The sequence below is a fragment of the Ictalurus furcatus genome, chromosome 7, assembly GCF_023375685.1.
Source record: "Ictalurus furcatus strain D&B chromosome 7, Billie_1.0, whole genome shotgun sequence".
NCBI classification, from domain to species: Eukaryota; Metazoa; Chordata; class Actinopteri; order Siluriformes; family Ictaluridae; genus Ictalurus; species Ictalurus furcatus.
The window spans coordinates 19,421,225-19,446,326 of NC_071261.1; the positions used below are offsets into that span (position 1 = coordinate 19,421,225).

Genomic DNA, 25,102 nt, shown 5'->3' on the forward strand with positions numbered 1-25,102 from the left:
TGTGTGCTACAACCAAGTGGAGACCAGTGGGACTAACCTATTGAAAACGTGGTGGCTTAGTGGTTAAAGGCTCTGGGTTAGTGCGCAGAAGATCAGGAGTTCAAGCCTCAGCACTGCCAAGCTACCATTGTTGGGCCCTTGAGCAAGGCCCTTAACCCTCAACTGCTCAGTTATATAAATGTAAGTTGCTCTGGATAAGGGTATCTGCCATAAAGGAAAACGTTTTACATGTGCATGCACTGATCTCTGTGCTAGACCAGGTAATCTTTTAAGGAACCTTAAGCAACAGCTCACCACAAATTTGTCAACATACTGTTTGGTAGTATGGCTGGTACGGTAGGCTTTGAAAGTTCTAGGTGACTGTTAAAACTTACAAATAAAACACAAACAAGTACTTCAAAGGCACTAGTCTAAAGATTGCCTTGTTCTCTGGCTGTTCAGCACCACACAGACTAAATGTAGTCTCTTCCCTTTTATGTTCATTTTCTCGTGTTAAGCCCGTAGTTGGCGCTCTTGTTTTGGTTTATGGACCTGTGTATGTGTGCTCGTGTACACCTCATGCGCTTTTCCTATTCTCCTGCTCTCGCCTCTTTAAAACTAATTACCACAATACAAACCTGCTTATTTGACTCACAAGTCTAATATAGCTGTTTTGAGCTCCTTTTAGCCTTACATTTCACACTTCCGGTCTTTATTTGACCATACCTAGCGCTGCGTGTTTGTTTGTTTATTTCATTTCCGCTCCTCTCAGTTAGTTTGTAGCCCGGCGGATGGTCTCGCGCACTAAAGACAGTGACTGTTGCAAGTATATATTTGTAGTACAGTATATCTGGCAGCTCTGTAGGCTGGAGGTGACTGTAGTCCTGTAGATTTCGGAGAATTTCAGCTGAACGTCACTGCAGGTTTGTAAACTTTGTAAGGATGTCGGTGAAACTTGGGGACTGAAGAAGGTGAAGCGAAAATGAGGAGTCGCAGCAATTCTGGAGTCAAACTCGACAACTATGCTCGGATAATTCAACAAACTATCCTTCGCCACCAAGTGAGTACATACAGGGAAGCAAACTGAATAAAGTTACGACTGTGTGTACCGTTTTATATAGCTTTTTCTGCAACCATGTTCATTCACGTAACACACACACGTGTTTAGCTGGATATTTGTCACAGAATGAACGTGTAATGTTGTTACTTGTCATTAGTGTCACTTGAGTTTATCAGTTGCTCTATAATTTAACTTCGAAGCGTGTTTAGTTTGTAAAAACAAGGACTGTTTTTGTTTAGCATTAGCATTCACTGGCTAGGTATCAGTTACAGCACAGATTGATGGCCCTTTCTGGCTGGTGTGGTTAAAAAATTTTTTTGTATCTGCACTCAGTTTCTTTCCCAACTAGAAGTTTGTGCAGTTGTTGTTCCATGTGTACTTCCTAGTAATCCATAACATACATATCATCTTGCAGAGTTCCTAGAAAGACACACACACACTGCTATGAATACTCGATTAGTCTACTGCTTAAGCTGTCTTCTTCAGTTGAGGTCAATTGGGTTTTTTTTTTTTTTTTTTAGGAAAAGGCTTGTATTCTGCATTCAGATTCATTCCAGTACAGTCTTCTGTGTACCACGTATAAGAATTCCTTTCACAATCAAATGAATCCATGTTGTATGTAGATGACTGTGTAACTTAACGCTTTTTGATCAACAAACCGTGCAGCTTTCATTAAAAAAATTTTCTTTGATTTTCAATAACACAACAATGGTACCAGGATCTCAAGACGGCATATACAGCATTCACTTAGTGGTTAGCATGTTTGCTTCGCACCTCCGGGGTTGGGGGTTCGACTCCTGCCAAAGACATGCGCTGATTGGCAATTCCCAATTGTCCATAGTGTGTGAGTGTATGTGCGATTGTGCCCTGTGATGGGCTGGCCCCCTGTCTAGGGTGTCCCCTGCCTCATGTCCCAAGTTCCCTGGGATAGGCTTCAGGCACCACCCTGACCTTGACCCTGTGTAGGATAAGCGGTACAGAAAATGAATGGATAATACTTGAAATAAAACAGTCATTTGTCTTCATTAAGAAAGTCCCAAAGGATGCGCACCAGAAAATGTCAGATCTGTGATGATCATGGGTAAGTTTTTCTAACAGCAAAAGAGTAGCAGCCTGACTCGTGCACGTTTTGACAGATGGTACCTGTGAAGTTGACCACGACAACAGTATACATTTTTAGCCAGAAAAGTGCAAAAGTTCAGTACATGCTCATCATCACCGTCAAGATTTGCAACAACAGTACAATTCAAGAGATATACAATCGAAGACATGGTAAAAGTCTTTCCAGTAATCCTTTGTATAATTTTGTGAATCATTTTCCAGTAGGTCTTAATCTTTTCACAATCCCAAAATGTCTGCGTCACAGTACCAGTGGTTGCTTTACATTTAAAACATAATTGAGAGGTGTTGGGGAAACTTTTTGTGGAGGCGAACTGGTGTTAATAAGTCTTCTGAATAAATGTAAAAAATTTTGTTCCTTAGCTGAAATTGAAGTATTCTTTGGGAAAATGTTTGCACAAACAGATGACCACTCCTTGTCACTAAAAGGAGACCCAAAGTCCTTTTCACGTATCGCCCTTAGAGAGTCAAAAGTTGATAAACCAACATTTGACAGCAAGTTCAACTTTCTAAATATGTAAATCAATTGTCCATTTATCTTTTGCATCACGTTATAAATCTAGCATATACCCTTTTAAAATGTCTCTTTTTTTCCCCCACCCTCAATCATGTGGATGATTTGTAGGATCCAGTGACTGGTCTTCTTCCTGCGAGTGAGGAACAGCCGGATGCCTGGGTCAGGGATAACGTGTACAGCATCATCTCCGTTTGGGCTCTAAGTCTAGCTTACAGGAAGAATGCAGACCGGGACGAGGACAAGGCCAAAGCTTACGAGCTGGAGCAGGTAGTGGACATGATGGATTTGAGCCTCTTAAACTGATCTACTCAGGGATCTATTTCACATTTAGGAAGTCAGTCAGGAACACAAAACATGATCCATTATACATTACCCAATTACCCTTTTTCAGATCTGAATGGGAGACTTGATGAACCTGAAATGAACTGAAACATCTGTGCTGTGCAGTTTAGTAATTTTTCAAGGTAGCCAAAGTTCAGAAAAGTACTTACAGTTTCCAGCGAAACAGGACATTTTGCTCAAAAGTTCATCTACAGCTGCTCCTGAGCAAAATGCTCAAATGCAGCAAAATGCTCCTGAGGCTGTAGGAGGTGAAATCAGCTGATATTCATCTGGACTGCAAAAGCATTTATTATCTATTCAGCTACTTGTTACTGACTGCATAAAAGTGTTAACTTTACCTGCAATATTTAAGAAACATGTATAGTGACAAGGTTAATATTATACCACCATGCTGCCCAGACCTACAAGTGTTGCCTTTTCATGTCTTTCAGGTTTTGGAATGTAGCTTAAGTCAGCTGGTAGATAATTTCTGGTCTAGAAGAGTAAATTTACTTACTATGTAGCATCCCTTCTCAAGAACACCAATGTAACCAATGTGTCCTTACTGTATACTCTTATGAGTTATTTGGCTATGTCTTTGTGTGTACACTTTGTCTTTATATGTACACGTTATATGTCCCCTCCCCCACACTCATGCTAACCTTCTTTTTCTCTCTGTAGAGTGTTGTGAAGCTTATGAGAGGCCTACTTCAGTGTATCATGCGGCAGGTATTCCAGCACTGTCACTGCTTACCACTTTAAGTCGTGAAACACACTGACATTAAGAACTATTTACATACTATCAAACTCCAATGTCCCCAAAGAGCCTGGCAGTACCCACAGTCACATGCCATTCTATTTCCAGTAGTAGCTCAGTGTTGAAATAATTGGGTTACTGATCAGAAAGTCGAGAGTTCAAATCCCAGTACCACCAAGCTGCCACTGCTAGGCCCTTGAGCAAGGCCCTTAACCCTCAACTGATCTGTTATATAATATGAGATAAATGTAAGTCACTCTGGATAAGGGCATCTGCCAAATGCTTTAAATATAAAACGTAAATTTCCCCTCTGTACACTTTAAGCATCCGACAATTACATCTGTCCTCTGTTTAAAGAAAAGCTGAACACTTTTGACATCTTTGCTATCTAAAGGGTCTGTGTGACTGATGTTTGCTTTCGTTCTTCAGCTGGAAAAAGTGGAGAAATTCAAGTACAGCAAGAGCACCACGGACTGCCTCCATGCCAAGTACAACACATGCACTTGTGCCACAGTGGTGGGTGATACTGAGTGGGGCCATTTACAGATGGATGCCACTTCGCTCTTCCTGCTCTTTCTAGCACAGATGACTGCCTCGGGTATGCTGGGCAATTGCATTTTTACCAAAACATACCCGATTATTCTTAAGCCTTAATCTACCAAGTCAGTGTTTGGTCATAGCCTGTTTTTGATGGGTTTTCCATTGGTACTTGTTGCTGCCCATCAGTGCTAACTGTAAATATTGAATTGGTGTTGGAGACTGGTAGAAGAGAAATCAGTAAATAAGCAAAGGACACTATTGGAAGGACGCATTGAGGAAGTGTACAGAGCAAACAAAATATCTTGACTAAAATTCCACTCCACAAAATGTTTCCACTGTAGATATTGTTACTCACCATTTTGAAGTAACGTTTAGTAGTTATGTGTGATTTGCATTTTAGGCTCTTTTTTTTGTGATACTGGGTCATCCAGTTTTCTTTTATTACAAAGTTAAATACACTATATCCTAGTGGTATGGGGAATTATTTCCTTTAACTCAGGTGCACAATTTTGAGGTGGGGGCTTTGTGGTATCTTCATTTGCAGCTTTTAACTTCAGTGGCCCTTGGTTAGATCTAGCATTTTGATATTGGCTTGGTGTGTCATGACCCTTAGGACAAAACATACAGACTGCACAAAGTCTGTAGTAAGAAAGAATCTTATAAAGGGTGAAACATAGTTCATACTTCTGTCAGTGTATATAGTCTTCAGATTAGGTAGAACAGATTATATGATTCATTTGCATATTGTTACATAATCTTCATCAAATATCTTTGATTCATTAAAGAACATTCACACGTTTAAATTAGTAAAATAATGTTGGATTTGAACTTGTGCTCAGAGCTTGAATAAATCCAGTTCTGAGTGGTTTATACAGCACCTAGATTATTTATTGTGACTTGGGCCCCCTTAGGTTTGCACATTGTGTACACTCAGGATGAAGTGGATGTGATCCAGAATCTGATGTTTTACATTGAAGCTGCATACAAAGTGGCGGTAAGTCTCCCTAATATAAACACTTGCTTTATACGGTCATGTGAAAAAATAAGTACACCCCATGGAAATTGTTGGCTTTTTTGACATATTTGGACAAGCAAACATTTTATCCTCTTTGAAACAGTGTCTATTAATAAAGTTGATGCACTCTCTCAAATGACACACAAAATTGACATTTTGTAGTAATTTTCATAATTTAAATTAACAAAAAACAGATACGTCACAAGGAAAAAGTAAGTACACCCTTACATTTATCACACCTTCAAGTCCATAAAATTAGAGTCAGGTGTTCAAAATTAGGTGCCAGTGATTAGAACCTGCTTTGGGAGTGCAGCTGGAACCTGTCTTATTTATACCCCTCTCATATCTAGCATCTGGTGTTCCCTATGCTATTCAGGTGTGTGGTGTCATCATGCCAAGATCTAAAGAGTTCTGCAAGGCCTTCAGAAAAAAGGTTGTGGATGCCTATGAGTTTGGCAATGGTGGTGAAAATGTTAAGTTTTGGTGTTGCTTCACTGCCTCAGGGACTGGACAGCTTGCATTCATTGATTCAACTATGAATTCTGTATCATATCAAAGAGTGCTTGAAGATGTGAGGTCATCTGTTCAAATTTGAAGTTGAACCGAAAGTGGACCTTTCAACAGGATAATGATCCTCAGCACGCTAGCAAATCCACCAAGGAATGGCTCAGAAAGAAGAAATGGAGGGTCATGGAATGGCCTAGTTAAACCCTGGATTTGAATTTACCAATGTGGGGGGAGTTGAAATGGACAGTACATGCAAGAAAACCCTCAGACATCTTGCAGCTGAAGGAGTATTGCATGGGAGAGTTGTCAAAAATTCCAGCAAGCCGATGGACAATTATGCAAAATGCCTACAAGAAGTTATTTCTGCTAAAGGGGGCAATAACAGCTTCTGAGGCCAAGGGTGTATTTACTTTTTCCACAGAAGAATATTAATTGTTATTTCTGTTGAATAAATGATTGAAAAAGATAATTTTCCTTGTGGTTTTGTTCAAGCATATCAGCTTTATTAATAGGCACTGTTTCAAAGATGATCAAATGTTTGCTTGTCTAAATATATCAAAAAAGCCAACAATTTCCATGGGGTGTACTTATTTTTTCACATGAGTGTACTGTAGATAGGCCTTTTATCTGCGACTGGTCTTCTCTGAACTTGATGCGCTTTCTCTGAGCAGGACTATGGAATGTGGGAGCGAGGAGACAAGACTAATCAGGGCATCCCTGAGCTCAATGCCAGCTCCATCGGCATGGCCAAAGTAAGTTTGTTTCATGTCAAGCCAAGTGGCTTTTATTGTTATTTCAACCATATACAGCTGGTACAGTACACAGTGAAATGAAATAACGTTCCTCCAGGACGATGGTGCTACATAAAACAACACACTAACCACATGAGACGATACAGAACTAAATAAGACCTACACATTTCTATGTAAAATGCATGTGTAAATATGTGCAAACAGCACAAGACAATGGGCACAGTAAGTGACAGTGTAGCGCTGACCAGTACACAGTTCTACTGTGGACGTGTCGGATCATAACACACTATAACACCATTTTTTATAAGCACAATAGCAGCAAAAGTACAGGTAGACAGTAAAGTAATGTGGAAAAATTGCAAGGGGAGTGGGATGGTGTTCAGTTCAGTATCTCTGTGTGCGTGTGTCAGTCCAGTCTCTCAGTATTGAGGAGTCTGATGGCTTGGGGGAAGAACTGTTACGCAGTCTGGCTGTGAGAGCCCTAATACTTCGTTACCTTTTTCCAGACGGCAGGAGGGTTAAGTGTGTGTAAGGGGTGTGTGGGATCATCCACAATGCTGGATGCTGCATGTGGAGTAAATGTTTATGATGGAGGCAAGAGAGACCCCGATGTTCTTCTCAGTTGTCTTCATTATCCACTGCAGGGGGTCTTGCGATCCGATATGGTGCAATTTCCGAAGCAGGCAGTGATGCAGCTGCTCGGGATGCTCTCAATGTTTCTTCTGTAGAATGTGGTGAGAATGAGGGGTGGGAGACGGGCTTTTTTCAGCCTTCTCAGAAAGTAGAGACGCTTCTGGGCTTTCTTAGTTATGGAGCTGGTGTTGAGGGACCAGGTCAGGTTCTCCACCAGGTGAGCACCAAGGAATTTGGTGCTCCTCACGATCTCTACGGAGGAGCCATCGATCAACAACCATCTCTTTCATTTTGTCCACATTCAGAGGCAGGTTGTTGGCTCTGCACCAGTCCGTTAGCTGCTGAACCTCCTCTCTGTATGCTGACTCGTCGTTCTTTCTGATGAGACCCACCACGGTCGTGTCATCCACGAACTTGATGTGATCGGAGCGGTGCGTTGCTGCACAGTCGTGAGCCAGCATGCATAAAGCTGGATGATTTTGTGTATAACAGACTAGACATGTGTTGATCAGAAAGTTTAGTATGACCCTATTATTACATATATAAATTTTCAAGATAATTAATTTAATGATCATTCAATTTGCACAAAGTCTGTATCTATTCTGTAATCTTGTCTCATTTACACACCATACACTCACATGCACATGCACATTACCAAGCTTTCCATCACTGCCTTCGAGCAGCTGAGAATGCAGCTGAGGTTTGCCTATCAGAAGGCCTTCTGCATTTCTCTCATGCATGTACAGCCCTATGACGCTGTTACTGGTGTGCTTGACCTATTATAAACTCAGCAGGGTACCTCTGCCAAACTCTTTTCACCCTTCTGTCCATGAAGACCAGCCAACTGCAGTAAACTGTGACAGTTCCCCTGACTTTGTGCAGTGAGACAATGGAAACATTATTCTACTTTCACTGAAAAAAACCCCCAAACACTGAGTCTGTTGTATCACCCTGGCACTCCAAAGTGAAATGGCTCTGATTTTAATTCAGTGGTTAGGTATCATAAAATGCATAGAGGTGGGTTTAAACTTTGTATTTCCTTTTGAACTGTGAGCCCTGTTTACATGCAATGTGTGAATGGAGTATTTTTGACTGTAGGCAGCACTGGAGGCACTGGATGAGCTGAATCTATTCGGGGCTAAAGGAGGGCCCAGTTCAGTGGTCCATGCTCTGCCAGATGACATCCAGCACTGTCAGGTGAAACCAGCATTGAATGCATTCATTAATCTTCATCAAAGCATTGCTCTGTTGCTTTACCTCTTAAAGGAGAACTTCAGCATGTAACCCAAGCTATGTCTGCTGCCCCTGTAGTGGGATCTGTGTGATCCGCATTTGCCTGTACTTAGGGAAAGGAACAGAATTTACTTCTAGAAAGAAGAATTGAAGCAATTTACAATTGATTCTTGGGACATTTGTTAAAATGCACACTGTTTCCTTGGTTATGATTGCTAAATGTTTAGCTGTCTGTGTAATCCCACTTGATAGAGGTTTTTGTTTAGGGCCTAACGGTCATGCTATAGACATGGTTGCTGATTTTTTTTTGTCTCTGTCATTTTCTTTTAGTATGTCTCATATTCGCACACACATTTTAAACTGTGACTAACCCAGATATGGTTTGAAAACACTGCAGTATACAAATAGTCTGACAGCAGCTTCTGTCATTGTGTCCAGTCCATTCTTAACTCCATGTTGCCTAGAGCGTCCACATCGAAAGAAGTAGATGCTGGTGTTCTCGCCATTATCTCATATCCAGCCTTCGCTGTGGAGGACATGGAATTGGTCAACATCACCAAGGAGGAAATCATTTCCAAACTACAGGTTGAATCTGTAGTTCATTTAAGCACACACATTATGGTTATTTTTTGAATACAAATGATAATTTGCTGTGCCCTTCGTGTTCTGTAGGGGCGATATGGTTGCTGTCGGTTTCTCAGAGATGGTCATAAAACACCTAAAGAGGTAGGGTATTAGGAATTACCCACATTGTGTACATAGAATTTATTAACTAAGTATTGTTCGGAAGCCAACAGAAATGCTACTTAATATGATCTTACTTCAACAGTTTGGGTATATAATCGTTCTTATGATGCTGTATCATCATTTCTGAATGTTTCTCTGTATATCCCATATACCCTCTCTGTGTCCACAGGATCCCAATAGGCTGTATTATGAATCTGCTGAGCTGAAGCTGTTTGAGAACATTGAATGTGAGTGGCCTCTGTTCTGGACCTACCTCATCCTTGATGGCATCTTTCTAAACAGCGAAGAGCAGGTAAAGAAATTTTATTTATTTATTTTATTTTTTTGTGAAGATAAAAAAATGTTAAAATATTGTCAACTGCTGTCCATTATCAAGTTGAATATGGTCTCACTGGGAGTTTTTTATTCAAAAATTCTGCACCAGTTCCTGGTTATACCTGAAACAGGTGTTAGGAGCTGAGGCAGAATGAGTATGTTGACTAACTGAGGTTATCTGTTCTCTCTTTTTAAGAGAACAGATAAAATTAAGAAAATTTAAGATTAGTTTCATAGCCTGTATGGAGTTTCTGTGCATTTTCTTCCGGTGTCCACATGGGTTTCCTGTAGGTTCTTCAGTTTCCTCCCACCTCCTTAAAACATGCTGGTAGATGTATTGGCTACACTGATTTGCCCCTAGGTGTGAATGAGTGTGTGAAAGTGTGTGTGCATGGTGTGTTATGATGGACTGGCATCCTATTCAGGTTTCTACCTTGCACCCAGTGTTTCTGGGATAGGCTCCGGATGCAATATGACCCTGACTAGGACAAAGCGGTTACTGAAGATGAATGAGGGGAAAATCTGATGATTGTGGTAAGATTCTGACTTGTTATTAAATATTGCTCTGTTTGAAATGGGTCTCACCAGGTGCAGGAGTACAGAGAGGCTCTGGAAGGTATACTAATCAAAGAGAAAGATGGGATACGTCTGCTTCCCGAACTCTACAGTGTCCCTCCTGATCGGGTAAGGTTAATTTATATGAAATGTTGTTACAATGGAAGTACAATGTTTGTAGAAACTTGGTTAGACGTGAAGATTGAACAATGTTCTTTTAGGTAGATGAGGAGTATGTGAATCCTCACTCTGTAGAGAGGATCCCTATGGGCAAATGCCCTCTGAAGTGGGGCCAGTCACTGTACATTCTGGGAAATCTGTTGGCAGAGGTGAGGGTACACTTCCACATCCTGAGAAAAAGACCTTGCTTTATGACTGGCAGTATTAAAAATTTGTTCTTGTAAAAATAAACTTCAGGGCTTCCTGGCCCCTGGAGAAATAGACCCACTCAACCGCAGATTCTCCACCATCCCCAAGCCTGATGTGGTTGTCCAAGGCAAGTTCCATTTTTAGGCGAATGATACCAGCAACATAAAAAAAGAGTTTCCTATATTGTCAATTTCTTGTGATGTCCTTGGATGTAGGTTTATTTGTTCTTGGTATTGTGTAGTGTGCATTCTTGCAGAGAATGATGAGATTAAGGCATTGCTACTGAAGAATGGGATAGCAGTGGATACAGTGGCAGACATCCACCCCATCAGAGTACAACCTTCTCGAGTTCTTAGTCACATTTACGCCCGACTAGGTAGGAGCTGTTCACTGCTGTGACCAACAGATCAGACCATTCTAAATGATTCATTTGATTAATTGTTTTTCTTTCCAAAGGACGTAACCAGAGGCTGGGGCTGACTGGAAGGCCATGCCGCCGGATTGGTGTATTAGGGACCTCCAAGCTCTACATCATACGCAAAACTATCTTCACTTTTACACCTCAGGTACAGAAACAGAGAACACATTTGAGTCTTCTTGGTTTGGTGGATATGGATATTGTTTTGTCATTTTTAAAACTTAAAAAAACGATTAAGGTAATTAAGTGTGGCTTTGTTTGTGTTTTTCTGCTATTTTTTCTGGTAGTTTATTGATCACCAGCAGTTTTACTTGGCCCTTGATAACAGGATGATTGTGGAGATGCTGCGTACTGACCTTTCCTACTTGTCCTCTCGCTGGAGAATGACTGGCCGGCCTACTGTCACCTTTCCTGTCTCCCAAACCATGCTCAGTGAGTGGGACTGACGTTCATATGTTATCCTATACTACTGCGGTCAAGGGTTATTGTGCTTAGGATAAGCTTATTTAGGGTTTATTTAGCATATTTAGCTTTATTTCTAGGATTAATTGAACCATATAACTTGATAAAATAGTGAATCACTGCTTGTTACATGCTGACATTTTCCCGCATGTTTGAATGATGATTGACATTATCTTGTAGCATGCGCTATATCTAGCAGAACAGCCGATTATAGAGAAAGAGGAGAGACTCTGTAAATGAGGTTCAGTGGATTCGTGATCCCAGTCCTCTCATGTGTATACAGATTCGATCAGGAGAAAAAAAAACAATAAGCAAATGGCAGAAAATGAATATGCCAACCCATGCGTCCAGGTGATATACAGTCTAGATAAGGACTTGCATCCAGTTCTCTGCAAAACAGACAACCTTTGCTGTCTGTCTTCCCAATCAAACGTTCAATAAATATTATTAAACTTTTTTTTCTTGTTCCTGTACAAATGAGAGTAAAAAGAACTACTCCAATATTTTAGCAGGCAGGTATACAGGTCTCATGTTGATTTTTGTAAGTGAGGGAGGTTTTTTTAAAAATTTTTTAATTTGTGAGAGGTGGGTTTTCAGTTGAGGGCATTTCCATTATATAAGCAGAGATTCTAATCAGTACTTCATAAAGGTGCAGGTTTTTTTTTTCTCCATTGCATTACATCTGTAATTATTTTCTCCCCAAAACCATGTTTCTTCCGTTTCTTCCGAAAAATTTAAATCAACAGTCTGATTAGCTTGATGGTTTTAGAGGCACAACCACCAGGAGAGACATTTCCTCTAGACTCATGAAGGTTTTTAACTAGGTATGTGAAATATACCCTTTCAGCTCCTTATCTTCTTTCAGCTGAGAACCACACAGACTTGGACCCTGTAGTACTGGCCACTCTGAAGAAACTTCAGGATGGCTACTATGGAGGAGCAAGGTAAGGGCAAAGCTGTGAGACATGTAATTAACCTTTCCTTTATCATGTTTCATGCAGATATTTAATCTCTTCCCTCTTTTTTTAGGATACAGACAGGAAAGTTGTCGGAAATCTTGACCACGTCCTGTTTTGCTCATCTAAGCTTCCTGGATAGTGGTAAGCCACACTCCAGCAGTCTGAGCTGGGATGAGGATGATGAATACAGCTTCGTTAATGAAGGCACTATGCATAATGTCAACACTAGTGATGGTAAGGCGGAACAGCCACAGGATAAAGCACCATCAGTTTACTGTAAATTCATTGTTTAAACACTTGCTTAAACACTTAAACAATAGTCCAGTCTTTCTTATTTCCATGAAAGTTTTCTCATACTCTAAAATCAAATAATCCTTCATCATTTGTGTTCATGAAAGGATGATTCTGAATATTTCCTTTAGCATCTTAAGGCATCTTTTATAGCATGCTAATATATATTTTTTAAAAAAATCTGAGCCGGTGATTAATTTCTCAAACTTCATTGCAAAACAAGGTGAAGTATAGGATGGTGCACATCAATACAAAATAACTATTCACTTCTGAAAAGCTTTGCATTTGTTATGTTGATAATTATGTGGCTGGTTTGTTTACTGCATCAAATAATGCATAGCTGGCATTTTCTAGGTGGAGAATGCATCCATCTTTATCGTGCGATAGTTATTTTTAAGTTTGTTTCAGTGTATACTGTAGATTCATGCATGAGTTTTGAAATGGGAGCAGTTGGAGTTTAAATTGAGATTAACATGTTTTCTATTTGTGGAAGCATATTTTGGGGTGCTATATAATTATTTAAATAAGCATTCATTTCGTTTACTTTATTTCTGTACATATCGCTTATGCATATCTATCCAGTTGTCCATCAAGCAAACAGCAGACACTTTGTATCTGTTTTTTTCTCAGATGGAGATGATCTTGTGCAGTATTTGGATCATCTTTTGGCCACAGCAGTGCCTCGGCAGGGGATGAGAGCAGAGCACAAGGCCAGCGGGCTTGGCCTCTTCAGGGCTGTAGCCAATCAAACAAGAGAGATGGTGTCTTTAGTCAACAAGGCCAAAGATCTCCAGCTACACAGTGAGCATTGTTATTGCTTATTGTTGCCCATGCAGTTCATACATACATTTCATCCTTGTCATTTTTTTAAATTTTATTATTTCAGATGTGCAAATGTATCTGCCCACCAAGCTCTTCCGATCTCCTCAACCATCTCTTAATTTAAAAGACTCATCCAGACCAGAACCAAGCCTGGTATGCACACACTCATTTATACACATAAATGCAAAAAAAGAAAGATTTTTTTCTAGCTAATTGTTCCCCACTTCAGGGTCCAGAGATGTTTGTGTCGTCATATTTAAACCTGCCCTGTGGTGCTGATGGAGCTATAGATTACATGGCTCTGGCCCAGATGCTTAAGGATACACAGGGTCTCCAAGACCAGGCAGACATCCTATACATCCTCTTCAAAGACAAGTCAGCGTTCACCTTTTTTAATCTATATTTATATAATTGATGAATGATGAATGCCTTTTTATTGTCACTATACACATGTACAATGAAATTAAGAGCCACTCCTTTTTGTTCCGTGCAAACGTACATTCAATAAACAAGAAGAATAAACAGATAAATAAACAAGATAAATAAACAAGATATTGGGGTGGATGGGGGAGGTATTATGAAATGCACAGTTTTGAGACACTATATACATATGCTGTGAACTCAGTACATGTATGTGTTTATAATGGTAATAGCTTTCGGGAAGAAACTATTCTTAAATCTACTAGTCCTTGTTTTGATGCACCTGTAACGTCTCCCTGAGGGCAACAGATTGAACAGATCAAAGCCAGGGTGAGAACTGTCCTTAATGATGGTTTTTCCTCTGCTAAGGCAACGGGAAGTGTAAATATCCATCAGGGAGGGGAGAGGGCAGCCAATGGCCTTCTGTGCTGCTCTTACTACTCTCTGAAGCCTCTCCCTGTCTGCTGCGGTGCAGCTACCGTACCACACTGTGATACAGTATGTCAGCAGGCTCTCGACGGACGAGCGGTAGAAGATCAGTAGCAGATTGGAGTCCAGATTGTACTTCCTGAGAACGCTCAGGAAGTGTAGCCGCGTTTGAGCCTTCTTGATAACCGCTGTGATGTTGTCCGTCCAGGAGATGTTTGCAGAGATAAGGACGCCAAGAAACCGGACAGTGTGGACCTTCTCCACACACTCACCATTAATGAAAAGGGGGGCCAACTCAGTGTTGTGTTTTCTGAAGTCTACAATGAGTTCCTTGGTTTTCTTGGTGTTTAGAGTCAGATTGTTCTTTGAACACCAGGCTGCCAAGTTTAGGACCTCCTCTCTGTAGGCTGCCTCATCTCCTTTTGAGATGAGTCCGACCACTGTGGTGTCGTCAGCAAACTTGATGATAAGATTATTGTTGTGGACTGGTCTACAGTCGTATGTGTAGAGACAGTACAGGAGGGGGCTCAACACACAGCCCTGTGGAGAACCTGTGCTCAACGTGCGAGTGGAGGAGAGGTGGGGTCCGAGTCTCACTGTCTGGGACCGGTTGGTGAGAAAGTCCTTTATCCAGGCACACGTGAGGCGGGGGAGGCCAAGGGTGACCAATTTGGTGATGAGAACGTCCGGAATTATTGTGTTAAAAGCCGAACTGTAATCCACAAAAAGCATCCGGACGTAGCTCTGTTGCTGCTCTAGATGTCTCAACACGTAGTGGACAGCTACGGCGATAGCATCCTCTGTGGATCTGTTTGCACGATAAGCAAATTGAAAAGGATCGAAATCTGGGGGGAGGTAGTCCTTGATGTGCTGAAGAACCAATCTCTCAAAGCACTTCATGATAACTGGAGTGAGGGCCACTTCTTTGGCACTGGGATGATTATGGATGATTTTAGGCAGGCCGGGATGAATGCTTGGGCCAGGGAGAGATTGAAAATTCTGGTAAAGATGTGGGCAAGCTGGTGGGCACATGATCTGAGCACCTTACCAGGTACACCGTCTGGGCCAGCAGCCTTCCTGGCGTTCTCTGCCAGAAACATCCGTCTAACATCGTGTTCCCTCACAGTAAGTAGAGTGGTGCAGGAACCAAAAGGGGATGGAGGCAGGGCTGGACTGGTACGGGGGCCAGATGAGGGTGGAGGTGGGGCTGGAGCAGATGAGTGCTGTTGTTGTGATGTTTCAAAGCGAGCAAAGAAGCAATTTAGCTCTTCTGCCAGCATCGCACTCAGGTCTCCTGTTGTCGCCTCATGGCCTCTGTAGTTCGTGATGTTCTGTATGCCCTGCCACACCTCCCGTTTATTTTTGCTGGACAGGTGGGACTCTATGCTCTTCTTATAGGCCGCCTTAGCTTCCTTAATACCACCTTTCAGGTTGGCACGGGCAGCTCTGTACAGAGCTCTATTACCAGACCTGAAGGCAGCGTCGCGGGCTTTGAGTAGTGTGCGGACCTGTTTGGTCATCCATGGTTTCTGGTTTTGGAAAACCAGAATGTTTTTGCCCACAGTCACATTTCCGATACAGAACTTGATATAGTCCAGTACCGTTCCTGTTAATGTTTCTAGCTCTTGATGTTCAAATAAATCCCAGTCTGTCTGTTCGAAGCAGTCCTGTAGTCTGCAGATTGCATCATCAGGCCAGGTGGTAACAGTCTTTATAGTGGTCTTGACACTGCGTCTCAGGGGGGTGTAGGCAGGGGAGAGCAGGAGGGAGAGATGGTCTGATTGGCCGAGGTGGGGTAGAGGTATGGCTCTATACGCATGCTTAATATTGGAGTAAACATGATCCAGAGTGTTCGCCCCTCTAGTAAAAGACTTAACATGTTGATAGAATTTCGGGAGTACGGTCTTCAAGTTTGCCTTATTAAAGTCTCCTGCAATTATGTGAACACCGTCGGGGTAAGCCCGCTGCTGTTCGTTTATGGTGTTCAACAGGAGAGAGAGCGCCGTGTTCACATTGGCGTCGGGTGGAATATACACAGCCGTGATAATCACTACTGTTAGCTCTCTCGGTAGAAAAAAGGGCCGACATCTTAAAGACATGTACTCGAGGTCAGGGGAACAATGTTTATCTATCATTGTTCCGTTATTACACCAATTCTCATGCACATACATACAGAGCCCCCCCCCGCTCTTACCGGAGTCCTCAGTCCTGTCCCAGCGAAGCATAGTACGACCTGCTAGCTGCATGCTAGCATCGGGTATCCTCGGATGAAGCCAGGTTTCAGTAATAATCAAAACACAGCAGTCACGAACGTAGCGATTTCCAGCTAGTTGTAATTCCAAATTGTGTCTACTTTAATATGTGTGTGTATGTGTGTGTTGTTTTTTTTTTAATAAATAATGTAGAGCTTGACCTTGGAAGTGGATGGAGTAACATACATTATTAATGAATGTAGTGTAACCTGTATGATTTCCTATCAAGTGTAAACAAGCAACAAATCCATTGATGTTAACTCGAACCTTTAATGCATGGTAGAATTTCCTCATTCAACCTTTTCAGTTAGGCCACCACCTCCCTGTTATCCCTCAGCCTTTTTGCTTTGACCAATTCACTAATAGTGAAATGGCAACATGTCTGATTTATGAAATATTCAACAGATAATTAGTAGTAAAATTATCTGTAATATGTAGCTCAGTATGTTTTTAATAGTCTGTTTGCTTGACAAGATATCTGTTCCAGTTTTGCAATATTACTGATGTTTCTAGATCAGTTTATGTTAAATACACAGGAAGTTCCACTTCACTAATGACCATAGGCATTTAATCGTTTTTCTCTTCATCCCAAATGTGTTAAGGCAGTCCCGACATAATGCAAAATACATGCCATTTGTAAAATAATTTTTGATTTTTTGTCATCTATGATTCCAAGTGGGAATTTCATAATAGGATGCAGTAATCTATGCTTCCAAATGGGAATATTCGTGTGTGTGTGTTCTTTCAGGGGGCTAGATTGGGACACACAGCTGCATGGTATAGGCACTACAGTACACAGGCTGTTGATGGAACTGTACGAAAAGGCAGGAGACCTTCGCTGCTGGGGCCTCATTCGTATGATCTCTGGCATGCTACGCAAAAAAGTGGAGGAGCTCGACTGGGTGAGACAGCATTACCCTATCTGATGGTTCTCAAGGATTTGAGATTACCATGCTTTATAATTTAGCTTTGAATTCAGGTTGATCAGTGATGGTCTGTTTGTTGTGATATACAGGATGTGGATGATGAAGTGTGTTAATCTGTTTGTGTGTGTGTGTTTGTGTTTGTAGGCCTGCTCTGATTTACTGGCTCATCAAAAGCACTTAACGGTGGGTTTACCACCTGAACCGAGGGAAAGGACCATCACTGCGTGAGTTAGCTGTTTCAGTAAACATTGACCGACTTGACAAACTCTTACCCTTTAGTTCAATCAATTTAAAGATGTTGAATTTCAGCATTGTGTCTACAGCTACTGCTAAAATAGAGTTTGATTTGTGTCTTGCTGCAGGCCAATGCCACCTGACCTGCTGGCTAAACTTATAGATGAGGCCAGTGAGAACAACATAACAATCTCCATCCTCACCCAGGTTAAAATACAGTCTTACCTCATGGACATCTAGAATTTACGTGCAAAATTATACAATCTGAATTTTTTTGGAATTTTTTGTGTTTGTGTGTGAGACAGGAGATCATGGTGTACCTGGCGATGAACATCAGGACACAGCCGGGTCTGTTCAGTGAGATGTTTAGGCTGAGGATTGGCCTTATCATTCAGGTCATGGCTACTGAACTGGCCCAATCTCTTAACTGTTCAGGTACTAAAATCATACAGTTACAAAAGAAATGACATTTTATATGTTCTCTATTACATTAATGAATTTCTTCATGACTTTGTATGTTTGTGTTTCAGATGAGGAAGCTACAGAAAGTCTGATGAGTTTGAGTCCTTCTGAGCTGAAGAATCTTTTACATCACATCCTCAGTGGCAAAGAGTTTGGTGTGCAGAGGCATGGTTAGTTACTTCCTCTTTGCAATATGTATATTGCGAGGTTTGGTAATGAATATTTTTTTCAAAATGAATGTCTCAGTGTTATTTCTGAGTTTGTGATCAGTGTAAATTTGTTTTTCCATTATAGAGATATCAGTCTTTTATTTGTTAATGGCATTTTGATGTTATAATCAGCCCATGTTTAAAGGTTATCAGGTGTTTTGTTTAGGGTTTTTGAACATGACATCTTGGGTCACTTTTGTATCAGACATCAGTTACAGATTTTCAAATGTACATGGTCAGAGGTATAGCTTAAACCCTTTCTAGCAGTAAATTGGTATTTGAAATTGACTTATTGGATATTTTCAATCAGTATAAACAATTGAATTATTTTATCACTGCAAGTCTGTTATAAGATTACGCAGGACACTCTTGGGTTTCTGTGTGTAGAGTATCATGACCCTGTGTTTAGCTGCTGCTGAGCAAGGCGATAGGAAAGTGGAGGGGTGTGAGCCCCCTGCTGGGCAAACAATTCACACCTCTCCACAGTAACATTGGTACAGAGGTCAGACGGACAGCACAACTAAACATTTAAACCTAGTAGACTAGGTAACAAAAAAAAAACTTGTGAAAAACTGAAAAAGTTCTTACAGCCCTGAGAGTCTACTTTTACTATGAGCCATTAACTGCATTGTGGAGTGTAACATCACAAATAAATTCAATGCTGAACACGCGCACCCCAAAACATCCATCCATCTTCTATACCGCTTATCCTACAGGGTTGTGGCGAAATTGGAGCCTGTCTCAGGGAGCATGGGGTACAAGGCGGGGTACACCATGGACAAGGTGCCAATGCATCACAGGGCACAATCACATTCACAGTCACACACCCATTCATACACTACGGACACTTTGGACATGCCAATTTTGGACTGGGGGAGGAAACCGGAGTACCCGGAGGAACCCCCCACAGCACAGGGAGAACATGCAAACTCCACACACACAGGGCAGTGGCGGGAATCGAACCCCCAACCCTGGAGGTGTGACAGTATTTTGTATCAGTATTGTGATAAATGTCATACTACACTTCTGAGTTGTGTTTTTTCCTAACAAATCTCTGTTTTAAATAATTGCAAACTCTGATAGGATCAGTTGATTTGGTGTTAAGATGTACTGAAACATTAAAAATTCTAAAAATGTAAAGAAATTTCATAAATAATTTAAAATTTAATATTAGAAATTATTTTTTCCTTGTTCAAATATTAGCGTTTTATTTTTGTACACATAAAATAAGTGCCATCAAACATTATTTTAAACCATTACTAATGTTTTGCTGGCAGTTTGTTAGTAAACCTGTATATCACAATAAATATCATGTATCATAGAAATCTCTTCATTTATCATACATATGATATTTTTTGTCATATTGCCAACCCATAGCATACTTATTAATTTGGTTATAATTAGTATGCTTGATTTCCTTTTATAATATAGATTTGGAAAACACGTCGGATTTTATATTATTTGTGCACCCTTATCTTTTTCACTGTTAATGTTCAACAGCATGCTGTGCTTCTAATTGTCCATTGTGTTTCCTGACTATGTTTTTGTGTGTTCAGTGGATACAGGCGTGAGTCCTGCCATCTCTATCCATGAAGTTGGCCATGTGGGTGCCACCAAAAGTGAGCGTGTTGGCATCAGCAAACTGAAGAGTGATATGAAGCTGGTAAGTAACTACTTAGCAACCTCTTTTTATGTACTACCTCTGACAGTAGAGTTGGTATAGGGAACTTTAACTTCTCACTTTAATTTCCTCTGTTGCGTGTGAGCGGTAAGAACAAGCTGTGTCTCCATTTGCAGCTGGAAGACAGGAGATTGTCTTGGTCGGCTCAGAGTAAGGTGAAATGTCAAACATGCCACGCTTTAGTCTGGCTCATTTTGGAGCAATCACCGAATTTACAGACTTGCTGTAATAATTCATGTTTGCAGAGATCAATGTACTAAAAATTTGTATTCATAATGATGCATAATTTGCTGACACAATCGACACAGCTCCTCACAATGGGTAATCCATTATACAAAGAAGCTACAGTGATCACAGTAATGGGTTTTATAGGGGCTGCAGCTGCATGGTAATGTGACATTTGTCTGAAATTGCTCAGAACAGATTCTTCAACAGAATTGTACTGAAACGCCTTTTTTTTTCCTTCCTCTATAGACCTTTTCAGCACAGTCCTTTGACATCGACCCCACGGAGTCTGTTGTAAGTCTTGACCGTTATTTCAGTTTCCCCTTTTATTCTTAATTCTTTAATGTTATTTCTTCTTGTCTGAGGGCTTTTTTTTTATGAACCCACTGGCTAACTGATGAATTGTGAAATGTTTTCAAAATAACGAGTCTAAAGTCATGGTTGTTGGTATTATCTGAACATCACTACTTTTATAAATGTGTTTGTATTCCAGTGTTACTAAGATTTATGTTCTCTCGTGACTGCTAGAGGCATCGTCTCAGTTCATTCGAGTCTTTTGATGACTCTGTGAGTCTTCCTGTTGCGCTGGATAGCCGCCAGGGCCAGTGGATTCGCAGGAGGAGGCTGGATGGAGCCCTCAACAGAGTGCCAGTGGGCTTTTATCAGAAAGTCTGGAAGATTCTGCAGAAGGTTAGCAGGTTTACAGACACAAATGGCTATGTTTACATGTGAAGATGTCAGCCTCTACGAATGAATTAATTGCGCTTCCAACTGAACTGTTTTTATTTGTATCCTGAACTAGGCCATCTGTAGACAATCTCCATTTATATGCATGTGGCATATAATACAAAGTTATTTGCATGCACAGAGCAAGGTTTAGTGTCGACATTCCCTTAACAACGAAAAGTGCATATGATTAGACAGTGTATTCAGCATGTTAATTTCGCTGCTTGTGTTTTAATGAGCTTTAAATCATTTCCATATCGGCAAAACCTAACCCAAGTGTAATTATTGAATGGAGAGTGAGAAGAAGCATTTGTGACGCTCAATATTTCATATTTGCCTAGCAGTCAGGAACCATGATACTCTGGTTATGGGAAATTGTAATGCACACTATCCATTGGGCATCATACCTTTACTCATCTTCTGATGTTATCAACATTAAAAGCCACTGTCTGAGAATAACTGCAAAATAAATATACAAATAAAATCTTTTATTTTTTATTATTTTATTATAATTATTATTATTTGTATCTTCTGCATATATATTCTCCAAATATATCAGGCTCAATTCGCACCACACATCTGCCTCAAAATTTTAGTTTGATGTCCATCCTTCCATCCATCCAACTTCATACTCCTTTGAAACAGATTAAAATCTGTAACAGAAACTGTTTTTCTTAGATGACTGAGTCATGATGAACTCGTTCAATAAAACAAACACACATGCACAGATTCCAATAGTGAAAGTGATCAGATACAAAATGTTTACATGGCCATTATTTTTCTGTTTCCTGGATTATTAAAAAGATTACCCAACTCATTCAGTCAGATACAGATTGAGTTTGATTGGCCTCTACATGTACTCTACTCCAACTGAGGTGTATACATATAAAACATTTTTTTATCAGCACTATAAGTTAGATTATTAATGGGTTATTAGGCTGCATGTAAATGTAGCTAATGGGCTCTCCAATATTATAGGGTCTAGGGCTTTATGTTGTACCGTTAATCTTTACAGAACACACAAATGTTTAGCATACTCCTACTTTTTGCACTGTCTAAACAATCTGATTTCCATATAAATAGACCCCATACTAGGAGCAAGTGCTTTTAAAGAATGTCATCTATATTGTTGTATGAAAAAATGATAGAACTTTGAAAAGATTCAATCAGTGCAACTCACTCTCTCTCTCTCTCTCTCTCTCTCTCTCTCTCTCTCTCTCTCTCTCTCTCTCTCTCTCTGTCTCTGACAGTGTCATGGGCTGTCGATTGAAGGCTTTGTGCTCCCATCATCCACTACAAGAGAGGTTTGATACTAGCTCAGCCTGTTTTTTGTGTGTTTATTGTAATTAATGAGACCATCTAAACGTGTGGATTTGTTTCAAAGATTTAATCAGAATTTTGACTGTGTCTGGTGATGGTGAGGCTAGGGTCGAAGCTAACACACTCATGTATATGCATCAAAAATAAAATTAAGCTTTATTGCTAACAACAAAATCTTTGTGTTTTCTCTTTTGCTCTGCCTCTCCAGATGACACCAGGAGAGATTAAGTTTGCTGTGCATGTGGAGACGGTACTGAACCGAGTGCCCCAGCCCGAGTACAGGCAGCTGCTTGTGGAGGCGATCCTGGTGCTCACCATGCTGGCTGAAGTTGATATCCAAAGCTTCGGCAGCATCATCCATGTGGAGAAGATCGTCCACATTGCGAATGACGTGTTCTACCAGGACCAGGTACTTGTGTGCGCATGTGTGTATATTTGTAGATGTAATACCATTCATGATGTAAAAGCCTTCTGCTACTGAACTGGTTTAAATAGCATAACGTTTGCAGCAATGTTTTAGGTACACACCCAGCACGGAGCTGTATATGAACGTTTTTAGCAGGTAGCGCTATTGTTAGAAAATGTAATTAAAAGTCAGTTCTAATACTGAAGGAAGATCTGTACACCACACACATGAACTCACACAGGTCATGTTTATCTCTCTTGAGTGGAACTCTTGAGTGGAACTCTTAAGTGGACTCGTTTCACTGCTGCGACTTCCGGTGTAAATTTTTTAGCAGTGCAGAGCTTACAAACTGCAGTTTTGTCATCATTCCAGACAAGAGACATCATCTTTAGAAAATTGATGTGTTTTCCCGCCCTATTTTTCTCAGTATATAATCGGCCCTGATCATCGGATGTTTATTGGCCAATAGCGGGAAAAATAGCCTTTACTGGCCGATACATTGGTGCATCTCTTTTTATATCTATCTATCTATCTATCTATCTATCTATCTAATATATATATATATATATAAAATGTATTTACACACACACATACACACACACACATTTTATATATGTGTGTGTGTGTGTGTGTGTGTGTGTGTGTGTGTGTGTGTGTATATATATATATATATATATATATATATATATATATATATATATATATATGTGTGTGTGTGTGTGTGTGTGTGTGTGTGTGTGTGTGTACGTATATATATAAACATAAGAGATGCACCGGCACTAAATTTCTCAGCTGATACCAATTATTCAGAGTGATATCGGCCGATACTGATAACCGATACCGATAGTTCTGCCTTTTATGCCTTCTTTTAAATGAATAATAATTAATTAAACAATTCTGAAGGAAATGCAAATAAAAACTTTATTCTCTCCATTTCAACAAGTTGTTTCACAGTAACTGGTCTCAGAAACAGATAACATACTACTCCCATTAACATTAAAACATGAACTAAATTCTGAAGATTAAAGTAAGATTTCTCAACCATGCCGAATCTCCCGCTTCACTGCTGCTCACTTCCAGTGTAAAATTTTTAGCAGTGCAGAGATTACAGAGCTTACAAACTGCAGTTTTGTCATCATTTCACACAAGAGACATCTTTACACAGCACGAATTCGATGTGTGTTCCTGCCCTCTTTTTATTGACAGGATATAATCGGCCCTGATCATCGGATGTTTAAGCTATATATATATATATATATATAGCTTAAACATTCGATGATCAGGGCCGATTATATCCTGTCTATATATATATATATATATATATATATATATATATATATATATATATATATATATATATATATATATATATATATATATATAAAATAGCTTAAAAAGTGTTAATTGCCCCTATGTATAGAGACTTTTGGGACACCTTGTTTAACAGACCCTCATCACTAACACTGCAAATTCCTTATTATTTCTTGCAGAAAGCTCTTAATGCTGAAGAGAGCATTTTAGAAAGAGACACGTCCACAGGCATCTGCCGGCTCCTGTATGATAGTGCACCCAGTGGCCGCTTCGGAACAATGACATACCTCACCAAGGCGGTGGCTATCTACGTACAGGACTTTCTGCCCAGTGGCTCATGTGCTTTGCAGTGATGTCTTAAGTTTAGAGAGAACATGGCTTTAAAGATGTGAAAGAAACTCGTATCTGTTTAGGTGATTTGTACAGTGTTTAAACATTCATTGTTTTCAAGCTGTAAACCGTTTCAGTTTTTATAGCCATTGTGAGTGATAGCAAAGTTTCTCTGTGAGTACATTTGACTGTGTGCATCTTCATTTATTATATCATGTACTGTTTGTTTACTGATCATATGTGAATGAGGTTGGTTGCATGAAAAGGCAGCTGTTCCGTCAGACAAAGAGGAGAGTCCTCTGTTTCAGTTTTTCCTTTTCAACGCATAACAGTCTAAAATCTTAATTGACAAAGGAATATTTTATATATGGAGTTTGATTATTTTTTTGCCCAGCATGTTTACTTGTCATCTAATTATGTATAATTCAGAGATCATGATGGCTTTTACTAGTTAAAACATTATTTTAATTACTTCAGCCTCATCAGCAAAATCATTTCTTTTTAAAGCAAATACTTTGAACATGCATTTAGAAGTTAGTAAATATCTTTATATGTGGTGAAATAAATAAAAAATAGATCTTGTGATGTTTGAAATGGTACTGACTTACCATGGTACGGATAATTTATTTGTAGTACATTATATTGAGTTACAGAGAAAATGAATAGATATTTTACAAGAGGATCTTGTGTAGTCTGTTTTGTTAATTTAAATAATCAATTAATAAATGCTCATATTGCACGATTTGTTCAGTAGCATGAGATTATTGCTCAAGTTTTCCTGTGATATTTCTGTTTGGAGT

The 25,102-nt window shown here is 40.0% G+C and overlaps 1 protein-coding gene across 5 annotated transcripts; it reads left to right on the forward strand.

The window, feature by feature from the left end:
• The first annotated feature begins 308 nt into the window (after window positions 1–308).
• On the forward strand, window positions 309–25,044 carry phka1a (phosphorylase kinase, alpha 1a (muscle)). 5 transcript variants are annotated; one of them, XM_053629158.1, is made up of 33 exons: window positions 318–1,039; window positions 2,784–2,942; window positions 3,678–3,725; window positions 4,183–4,351; window positions 5,205–5,287; window positions 6,487–6,567; window positions 8,299–8,397; window positions 8,872–9,018; window positions 9,106–9,159; window positions 9,350–9,472; window positions 10,084–10,179; window positions 10,272–10,379; window positions 10,468–10,546; window positions 10,661–10,795; window positions 10,876–10,985; window positions 11,125–11,269; window positions 12,165–12,243; window positions 12,329–12,492; window positions 13,180–13,350; window positions 13,436–13,524; window positions 13,601–13,746; window positions 17,221–17,374; window positions 17,543–17,622; window positions 17,761–17,839; window positions 17,938–18,067; window positions 18,163–18,264; window positions 19,860–19,966; window positions 20,101–20,139; window positions 20,459–20,503; window positions 20,738–20,899; window positions 22,186–22,239; window positions 22,464–22,664; window positions 24,152–25,044. In XM_053629158.1, the coding sequence occupies exons 1-33, from the start codon at window positions 962–964 to the stop codon at window positions 24,323–24,325; spliced, it is 3,690 nt and encodes a 1,229-aa protein (XP_053485133.1). In that variant the 5' UTR covers window positions 318–961; the 3' UTR covers window positions 24,326–25,044. The 5 variants fall into 5 exon arrangements, with proteins under 5 accessions (XP_053485136.1, XP_053485137.1, XP_053485133.1 ...); XM_053629160.1 differs by having other exon boundaries at window positions 319–1,039; window positions 12,329–12,399; XM_053629159.1 differs by lacking the exon at window positions 20,101–20,139 and having other exon boundaries at window positions 319–1,039.
• Window positions 25,045–25,102: the final 58 nt, after the last annotated feature.

Excerpts from the sequence above, each read along its gene's own strand:
- phka1a (XM_053629158.1), top strand. The coding sequence starts at position 962 with ATGAGGAGTCGCAGCAATTCTGGAGTCAAACTCGACAACTATGCTCGG. Across the intron at positions 2,943-3,677 it reads AAGCTTACGAGCTGGAGCAG|AGTGTTGTGAAGCTTATGAG; the intron begins GTAGTGGACATG and ends TTCTCTCTGTAG. Across the intron at positions 19,967-20,100 it reads TGAAGAGTGATATGAAGCTG|CTGGAAGACAGGAGATTGTC; the intron begins GTAAGTAACTAC and ends CTCCATTTGCAG.